We start from the raw sequence: 9686 nt of genomic DNA, 5'->3' as shown, positions 1-9686 counted from the left end.
CGCCCCGCGCCGCGCCGCCGCCGCCCTCGGCGCCCCGCGGCGCCCCCCGGTCCCGCCCGCCATGCCCGGCCCGGCCGCGGGCAGTCGGGCCCGGGTCTACGCCGAGGTGAACAGCCTGAGGAGCCGCGAGTACTGGGACTACGAAGCCCACGTCCCGAGCTGGGGGTAAAGCCGCCGCCGGCCGCCCCCCACGCGAACCGCACCCGGCCGGCCGCTCGGCCTCGGGGCTGGCAGGGAGGCCCGGCCCCGGCCGCACGTGTCCCCGGCCTCTCTTGCCCGCCCGGGCCCAGCCCCCGGCTCAGCAGCCGGGGGGTGAATCGTGGGGTCAGGGGTTGGGACGCCCCTTCCTCCTCGCACTTTAGGATTCCTGTGGGATGGGAACCTTGGCTGTCCTCTTGAACTGTTAAAATCTCTACCTTTTACTTCTCTGAAATGAGGCTGGGTGGGAGGAACGTTTTGAACATGGACAGATTCTCTAAAGCAGGCATTGGCCCCTTGGAGGGTGTGAAATGGGAGATAGGTGCTGGGGAGCCGGGGACAATGGGGTGCTTAGCCCAGTTCCCTTAATGTGTCCCATAAGGCCCCTTAGCTGCCCCTCTCCTCAGGTTAGGAGTCAGGAGCTCTGCAGATTGAAGGAAGCTAAGCTTCTGTTTCCCTTTTATTTAGGTGTGAGGTGGGGACACAATGTATAGTGGACATAGGCTCGCTTAATCTCAAATCCTGGCATTTATGTGTGTCTCTTGCCTTCCACAGTAATCAAGATGATTACCAACTCGTTCGAAAACTTGGTCGGGGCAAGTATAGTGAAGTATTTGAGGCCATTAACATCACCAACAATGAGAGGGTGGTTGTAAAAATTCTCAAGGTGAGTGTCCTATGACTGGCTTGTAACATTTTCTCCCACAGGGCAAAAGGACCAGCTATTCTACAATAAGCCATTCAAGCTCTTATGTATCCCCTGGAGGATGCTCCTGTAGCACTCCTACCACATTTTCTTGTGAACTTTTGAGAAAATGTGCAAACTGGTATCAACTCTGAGTTTGATAGGTTAGGAACATTTAAAGTGTAATATTCTGGGTTTCTCAAACAAAACTTGTGAGAAGGGCTGTATTTGATGCAGAATAAATAGGTATTCACAAGAAAGAAAAGCCTTTGCATGGAGAATCAGTATAGGGCTCCTTCATTATTGTGCTTGTTAACTCTCTGCTCCAAATTACTCCAGAAAGTTGTTCAAAAAAACAAAACAGAACTGGAGTCTTTTCCGAGATAAGTTTAAAGCCAAAAATACAAGGGAGCTCTCCTAGCTGATACTCCCATTTAGTTGAGCAGTAAAGTTTCAGGTGAGCTGGATATAGCAAGCTGCTAAAAGAGATTTGGGGCAAAAGAAGAGTACATTCTAGCCACTGAAATAGTAACTGAAACAAAACTGTCTCCGCGGTAGGACTAGCTGTCTCACTTTCACAATGATAGGGTTTTTGTTATCACTCAAATGAAGACATGATCTTAATGAGCATAAAGAGTTGGCCAAGTTTTTGTACAAGTGATTGAAGATTAAGTAACGTTTTATAGGTTGTATGCGAAAGTGATCCTTAGGATCTGAGCAGTTCTTCATGGTTGTCAGATTATTTAATGAGTGTGCATGTCATCATAGGACCTGGGCAGTTCTTTGTGCTGTCAGATCGTTTAACAAGTATGTGTGTCAAAAGTGAAAGACTGAGAATGCTGGGAAGTGGTAGTGCTTCCCACGAACTTGCTTTTCACAGTGGCCCAGAGAAGGTTCTGTGAACAAAATGTGGGGTTGAAAAGCTTGTGCCTTGGGGCAGTAGAGTCATGTAGATTTTATATTTTGTAAATCGCTGCTGCTATTGCTCGTTACCATCCTAGCCTAATGATAAAGGAGCAGAATTGCTGTAGAGGCAGGCGATGCTGTCTCTGCTGCCCAGGACGCTGGGTTGAGAAATGAGGATGGCGAAAGTAGGGAGCTTAGCCCCGCTAAATATGAGTTGTACAGGTCTGTAGTTATGGAAGGGGTGTGTTTTAAGCAGAGAAATGGTTCTTTCGAGGATCTTGTTGGAGAAAACCATACAGTTTCATTACATACATAAACATAACTGTAAGGAGTAAGCAAAACAAATGTTAGGAATATCCACGTTCCATTGCTGTACAGTTGGAGGATTGAATTACATATTCCCAGGGAAATGTGTAAATGCTGTGCAACAGCATTTTTAGAATACAGTTTTCTGTGGTGTGTTTTGAAGGGAACCACACTCGGGCATGTATGTGAATCCCAATGTGTGTGTTTAGGGAAGCATATTACTGATTTTTGATCGTTCTTGTGAAGAGCTTCAGGGGTTAGTTGCTTGATAGTTTTCTTTTGCTCTAAAGAGTCTTCCCATATATTTATCATGTCCAGATGCTTCAGGTTATTTTTACAAATGTCAGGAGGCACAAAGAAATATACCTGACATTGCTATGTTGAAATGGCCCTTCACCAGAATGCTTCTTTTCTATTTCTTCATGCCTCTGACTGTTTATTTCAGCATTGGGTTGTAGGATCTTACAACCCAATGTATAAATAAATAGGGTTTAAGCATGAGATTTGGGAACACTTTTGATGCCCTAGTTCATGAGGTGTTTGGTTTTTCTCAGGGCAGCCTGAACCACCTTATATTCCTTTGGCAAAGTCCTGTGGCAATTCTGTGTAGGTTTTATTCTTATTTGAAGGATAGAGTAAGACATCACTAATATTGTGGTTTTGTTTTTATAATGGGTTCGAAGTATTATTTTTCAAAAAGAACAGGGTCTTTATTCAGAGTTATGCTTATTACTCAAATAAGTTGAAGTTATGAATAATACCTACTGTTGTGATATTTGGTCATGGAAATTAAGTCCTCAGCATTGTAGGGCAGCGTAGGAAAGGTTCACTTTTCACATAAGCCTGCTGTATCTAGTCTACAGGAAGGAACTTAGTGTAGGTGAGGTGACTGAGATACAAGCACATACACTCAATAACACTTCGTGTCAGTCTTTGTCATTTTGTCACAACAGTTGGATGCAGAATGGTCATGGAGGGCTTTTATTTTATTTAACTTGCATGTCAGAGTTCTAAGTACGTTACTGGTCAAGGTACAGTGAGGCTATTGGCTTTACAAATTTATAAAGCTGCTAGTGAAAGTTTTATGGTTTTCATAAGGTAATACTCTTACTAAAGATTTATTTAATGTGTCCGTGTGAGAAAGTGAATGAAGTCATCTTTTATTCCTTCTTGGGGAGGGGCTATTAAGGAGAAGGGGGAAATGATTTTCTTAAAAAGTTTATGCAACAAGTCAGAAGGCTTCTTTAGTGACAGAAGTTTCATCTTGATTGTAAACAGTCAATTGTTCAGTTCTTTTGTAGCACTTACAAAGGTGTCCACAGAAGTAAAATAAAAGCATTGGTGAGCACTGCATGTGTGTATGGATTGCAGCACTTCCTGGGTCCTTGAGCGCTTTCAATTAAACTGTTGTTTCCTGAGAGCAACACTAATTATTATATTATTATTATTATTTTTTTTTTACAAAACAACCAAAGTGTTTTGAACCAGTACTGCAGTGGCTTAGAAATTCTCCTATAAGGCTTCCTGTTAACAGTGTTACTTGGTATTGTAAACAGCTTGGCTGCCCACTGCCCCCTCCCTCAAAACTAATTCTTGATTAAGGCAATGGTGGTACTAAAATTTGTCAAACGTGTTTAACATATTCATAGGTTTTTGGTTGGTTTGTTTGTTTGTTTAAGTATTGGTAGGACTTGGGTGGTTGCTCTGTGATAGAGCACTAGCTGGTAAGCTTGAGGTACTGGATCCAGTCCTTGCCACCCTTCTCCCACCTCCAAACAAAATAGAATATTAAAATTTTAGATTCTTAAAAGGAAGGTTGGTATTAGTTACAGCTTTTTGTTAGTGATATAGTTGGTCGCCTGGTGGCTTTAGTTATATCCAGATGGTGGTGTCTTCATGTGATGAAATACTTCCTCCTGTAGGCCTCCTTTGTCTGAGGGTAGGTCTCTTACCCCCCATTTAGGTGTATATACCAATGAATCTTCCTAAAGAAGCATGTTAGTGGCAGTTTCACTTTTTGTGAATTCTAGTTTTAGCAAATGTTTCATGGTATAAGAGTAGTTACTAAAAGTTTTGGAATATTAGGAACATTAAAAATTGTTAGAAATTCTGTGTAAACTGGCCAGAGCTGTTTGTAATACTGACATTGTAGGGACATAGGTATAGAGTATGATTGACCTGTGTTAGGTGGAATTATAGAATGTATTTACTTAGAATCCATTAGAAGCAGCCCCCAGAGAAAGAAAGTGATTTCTTTAAGGTCACATAGTGAGTGCAGGCACTGTGAATAGGAATGTGTCAGAGGAGATTGAGGTGTGTTGGCTAGTTGACTTATTGGTAATACTACATTGTCATGAAAGAGTGGAAGGGCACTCACTGGATGTAAAAGGAAATTATTTCTGATGTTTGAAGATACTCTTCTGAAGGGAATGGCTTAGATTGAACTAGATGGAGACTGAGTTTGTATTAGTGCCACAGGAGCATGCTTACAAGTACAGCCTTGCTGCTTGCTTTGCTTTCTTGTTTTGAAGCCGGAACAGTGTTTTTGCCTATACTTTTGTTGTGTCTAGTTTTTACTTCTGTTTTTTTGGAGATAGGGTAGCCTTGGCTGTCCTGAACTCGCTTTGTAGACCAGGCTGGCTTTGAACTCACATCAATCCGCCTACCTCTGCCTCCCTGAGTGCTTCTAATAATTTTCTTAAGCTACACAGACTTTTTTTTTTTTTTTTTTTTTTTTTTAAGTATAAAAGAAAGTTGTATTCTAAAATCTTCAAAATGACAGGGTTTCTCTGTATAGATTTGGCTGTCCTGGACTCACTCTGTAAACCAGGCTGGCCTTGAACTTACAGAGATTCACCTTCCCCAGCTTTTCTGTGTGCTGTGATTACAGGCATGTACCACTGCACCCATCTTGGTCTTTACTTTCAAAAATCACATTTGTTTGTTTGTTTGTATGTGGTTCATGTGTTGTTTTAAAAATCACGTGTCTGTTTGTTTCTGTGTGGGGAGACGTGGTTCATGTATGGAGTCCAAGGATGGCTTGCAGGTGTGGATCTCTCCTTCCATACTGTGGACCCAGGGTTGAACTCAAGGGGCTGGGTTTGACAGCCAGTGCTTCTGCCTGCTGAGATACCTTGCTGCCCTCTTACCAGTTACTTTAGGTCAGTGGTTCTCAACCTTCCTAATGCCAAGACCCTTTAATGCAGTTCCTCATGTTGTGATAACCTCCAGCTATAAAATTATTTTTGTTGCTACTTCATAACTGTCATTTTGCTACAATTATAAATCATAGTGTAAATATCTGTGTTTTCCAATGGTCTTAGGTGACCCCTGTGAAAGGATCATTTGACCCACACGTTGCTCTCCACTGCTTTAGACCTTTTTCTCATAATTATTTGCCAGATTTGGGGGTATATAGTTTAGCCCATTTAATATATGAGATAATCTGAGTGTGAACTGTGTATTAAAAGTATATAGTGATAGTGAGTACCCATCCTTATGTATGGTTCGAGGCTTGAAACTGCCACTAACATGCTCCATGTGGCATTTGCAACCTAATTTCTGGACTTACCACTTCGTAATCTATGTGGTTGTTAGCCATGTGAAAAAGAGGACAGAAGACTTGAGTTCTACATTGTTCATTTATGACCTTTGGCTCTTTTTTTTTTTTTTCATCATCTGTAAAATAGGATTATCTGAAATAAAGATAAAAGGGTATGTAGCTGATATTATTGTCATATTCCATAGTGGTTTTTTTCCAGAGTATGCCTAAAGAGTAGACTGTCTGAATTTAGAGGTCATATCTGATACTTAGCTCTATGACATTCCGTGGTTTGGGTAAACTTTAAGAAGAGAATTATTTCACCTCAGAAGATTAAATGTGCTTATTAATAAGCTTGGTGCTGAGAGAGTAATATGAGCCAATGGTCAGAGGGGTTGTAACATTAACTTAGTGAGGTTAAAAGGCTCTGTTCTAAGTTTTGCACATACACCCTTTTATTTTGTATGCACATACACCCTTTTATTTTGTATCATGCGTATATCATAAAACTTACCATCATAGCCATTTTTAAGCATGCAGTTTGTGGCATTAAATGCATTCATAAATGCTGTTAGGACAACCATCTATCTATGTTGCTCTTTTTATCTTGTAAAACTAAAACTATCCCCATTAAACGATTGTTTCCCAATCCCCTCTCTTCCCAGCTCTTAGCAACCACCATTTGTTGTTTGGACTACTCGGGGATCTCATAAGTGAAATCATAAAGCCTGTTTTAGGGCTGGCTTATTTGACTTAACATGCTGCCTACAAATGTATTTATACATATGATAGTTTATATTTGGCTAGGCATGCCTGTAATCCCAGTACTTGGGAAGCTGAGGTGGGAGATTACCTTAAATTCAAGGCAAACCTAGGCTTCAGTATAAAACCTTGTTTCAAAGAAAACAAAACAAAACAATAATAATAATTTTCTTCCTTTTAGAGAATAAGTAATAGGCTTTATCTACCCATTCGTCCATGGCCAGAACTAAGCTTCTTCCATGTGTTCACTGTTGTGACCAGAGCTGCTTTGAGCAAAGCGTGCAAATGCGTCTTGGAGCCTATGCCTTGCTGCTTTTGTGCATATATTCAGCATTCCATTTGGTGATTTATATGGTAATTTATCTCCTTATTTATATATAGATGGAATCTCTATAAGTTGCCCAGGCTGGCCTCAAACTAATGACTCTTCTGCCTCAGCCTCCTGGGTTCCTATGTCACCATAGCTGACTCTGTTTCTCATTTTGAGGAACTTGCCACAGTAGCTGATCCATTTTATAATGCCAACAGCAGTATGTGAGGGTTCTTTGTCTTCATCAGTATGTTCTGTTGTTTTCTTTTTTGAGATAAGGTGTCACCAACTAGCCCAGGCTGGCCTTGAAATTAAAATTTGCCTTGCACCGGCCTTTTAGCTGTCTGGATTACAGGCATGTACCATCACACTAGCTAATTTTTTATTTTATTTTTAATTAGTTTTCTTAATGGTATCTTTTGTCATTGGGGTTTTTTGCTTTGCCTTTTTGCATTTTTTCTTCTCTAGTTGTGAGAATGATTCCTCAAGGAATTGGTAATGTAATTAGAATGATAAGACTTGAAAGATTAGAGGAAAAGTTGCTGTGGATAACATTGTTTGGCTAATATTTTTATGTAGGTCAAATGCAGTTGTTTTCAAAGATGTAAGGAAATAAGTGTCAGCCTGGCTAAACTTTTTCCCCTCCATCATTCTTCCTTCCTGGCACCCTTTGTGGACCATAATTCCTCATTGCAAATGATGGGTTAGCACATTAGTTTAGCAGTCATTGGTTTGATACAGTGGGATGACAGTTTAGAAATTTGTGGCCTTAGTACTATGTTTATCACTCTATTTGAACTTGGAAAGAAGTTTTAAAAGGGCTTTGCCTTTGGTACTGTCTGGAATGGATTAAGGTCCTGATTCCTATGCCATTGGTAAGCAGAAGCTGACAAGCTGAATTGCAATTAATACTGTCATTGCAATCCACAGCACTGCCTCTGAAGGAGTAAAGCTGAGCTAATTAGGAACGTGATGGGTTTTGTCAACTTCTTTTCTGCGGTGCGTCACAAGCCTATATTTTGGGTGTTTTTTGTTTTGTTTTAGATCTGGGTACGTAGGAATGACATACTTTACCCTAGGGCCACTTTAAACAAGGGTCTTCCAGATGGCCAGCACTGCCCTGCAATGTGAGAAACTGTCTGAATACTTTGCCCTCTTCATTTTCTGAGGGTACATCAAAACATTTTAAATCTTAAAACAAGTTTTTGTAGGTAAAACTTCATGTTTTCTTTCTTTTAAATATTTTCTCAACATACATGATGGTACATATCTGTAATCTCAGTGTTCTAGGGGCTGTGGCAGGAAGATGGCAAGTTAATTTTTTTTTTTTTTTTTTTTTTTTTTTGCTGCTGCTTTATCTACTTTAAATTTTTTTTAAAAAATTTAAAATTTAAATTTAAAAAAATTCAGTTTGGAAAACAGCCAAGTCAGTGCTATTTGAGTCTTTGAAACAGATATCATTTGAATTAGATAAATGTGTGAGAGCCCTGATAGCATGCTCGGTGATTTCTGCATGCTGTATAACTGGCGGCCAGTGGGAATGCGCTCTGGACAAGAGAGAGCATCTGTATTTCTATAAAACTTGTAAAGCTCTTAAAGGTGTTGGTGAAGCTCCCTAAACAGTGCTCTTGTCTTCACTGGATCCATTTGTAGAACCAAAGGCTCTGTTTTACTCACCAAGCTCTTTATTAGTTAGCTTCTGGACTCTTTCTCAGACTCAGAGCAGTATATGGGGGCTGATGGAACTACTTACTGCCTGGCGCTTTTGCTTTGGAGAGGTGTGTCTTGGCCTGTGTGTCACTTTCTCTTTGGAGCCTTCTTGGTATTTGGCAGCGTCTGAGAACTCCAGCTGCTATGGGCTCCACTGGGCCATTTCAGAGTTGCCCAGCTGTTTCCAATGCCTGGGTAGTTTGGGGCATCAGAATGTACTTCAGCTGCACCATAACGTCCCTTTAGACACAGTGAAGAGCTGGTCAGTCTTTCTGGGTTTCAGGAGCTGCACTCCTTTGTTGCTGGGGAGCTGAGGAGCAGCTCAAGGCTGGAGAAGGTGGCATAAAAAGCACGTGGTGCACTGGCTGTCCCTATGAGGGGTGTTGTTGGGGCAGAAGGGCTTGCTTTGAACAGGGTTCTGGCTGCAAGCTTTTTTTTAACAGGAGTGGCATTACCTGAGTTTAGATGGAGAGATAGCCAGCTTTTGTCTTTTAACATAATTTCAGAATTACAAAAGAGTGGTAAGAATCACCACATAGCCTTAATCCCAACACTGAGGAGCAGAGGCAGGTAGGGCTCTGTAATTTGGGGGTCCATCCTGGTGTACATAGTGAATTCCAGGATAGCCAGGGCTATATAAAGAGACTCTGTCTCAAAAATATATAAATTAAAAACAACAAAAAGAACTCTAAAATATCTTTCACTACATTTTTCAAATATTCATAGTAGTTTTATTCTACTCTCAGTTTTTCTCACATAAATATACCATATACATCTATACATATATGGATATATTTATGTATATATGACACACTTATGTAAATAGTGTATGTTTTCAGATGTGTATACATGAATAGAGTATACTTAACATATTTTTTTCTGACATGTCTGACAGTAAAGCAGTCATCCCTTAGTACTTTAGTATTTTCTTTAAAACAGTATTTCTCACATGGTTCTGTAGTATCTTGTTCAAAAATGAGACTCAGTATTAATCCAGTGCTGGTACCTAGGCTGTGATTTTTAATTCACATTTACTAGTTTTCTTTACTATAAAGAAAATTTCAGCTTGTGTGTTACGTTCCGTTGTTTTCTCTTTGAATCTGAACTAGTTGCTCCATACCTTTCACAATGGTGGCATTTTTTAGACTTAGACAATACTTGTCATTTATGTGTCCTTTCCTGGCTGTTTTTATTTGGGTTGTGTGGCACGTGATTTCTCCCATACATTGAGGTCCGTAATTACAGGGACAAGGAAGGTAAGATTCCTA

The 9686-nt window shown here is 40.5% G+C and overlaps 1 protein-coding gene across 2 annotated transcripts in view; it reads left to right on the top strand.

Moving 5' to 3' along the window:
* Positions 1-20: 20 nt before the first annotated feature.
* Csnk2a2 (casein kinase 2 alpha 2) overlaps positions 21-9686 on the top strand; it is a 39469-nt gene continuing 29803 nt past the window's right edge. Inside the window, exons 1-2 of one of the 2 annotated variants that reach the window (XM_055620961.1) lie at positions 21-165; positions 754-865. In XM_055620961.1, coding sequence (XP_055476936.1) covers positions 62-165; positions 754-865 — 216 coding nt within the window. In that variant the 5' untranslated portion in view covers positions 21-61. The remainder of the gene's footprint in view (positions 166-753; positions 866-9686) is intronic. The other variant, XM_055620960.1, reaches the window with a different exon arrangement.

Source organism: Psammomys obesus, unplaced genomic scaffold (assembly GCF_907164565.1).
Source record: "Psammomys obesus unplaced genomic scaffold, mPsaObe1.curated_primary_1811, whole genome shotgun sequence".
NCBI lineage: Eukaryota > Metazoa > Chordata > Mammalia > Rodentia > Muridae > Psammomys > Psammomys obesus.
This window is presented reverse-complemented; position numbering and strand designations above follow the sequence as displayed.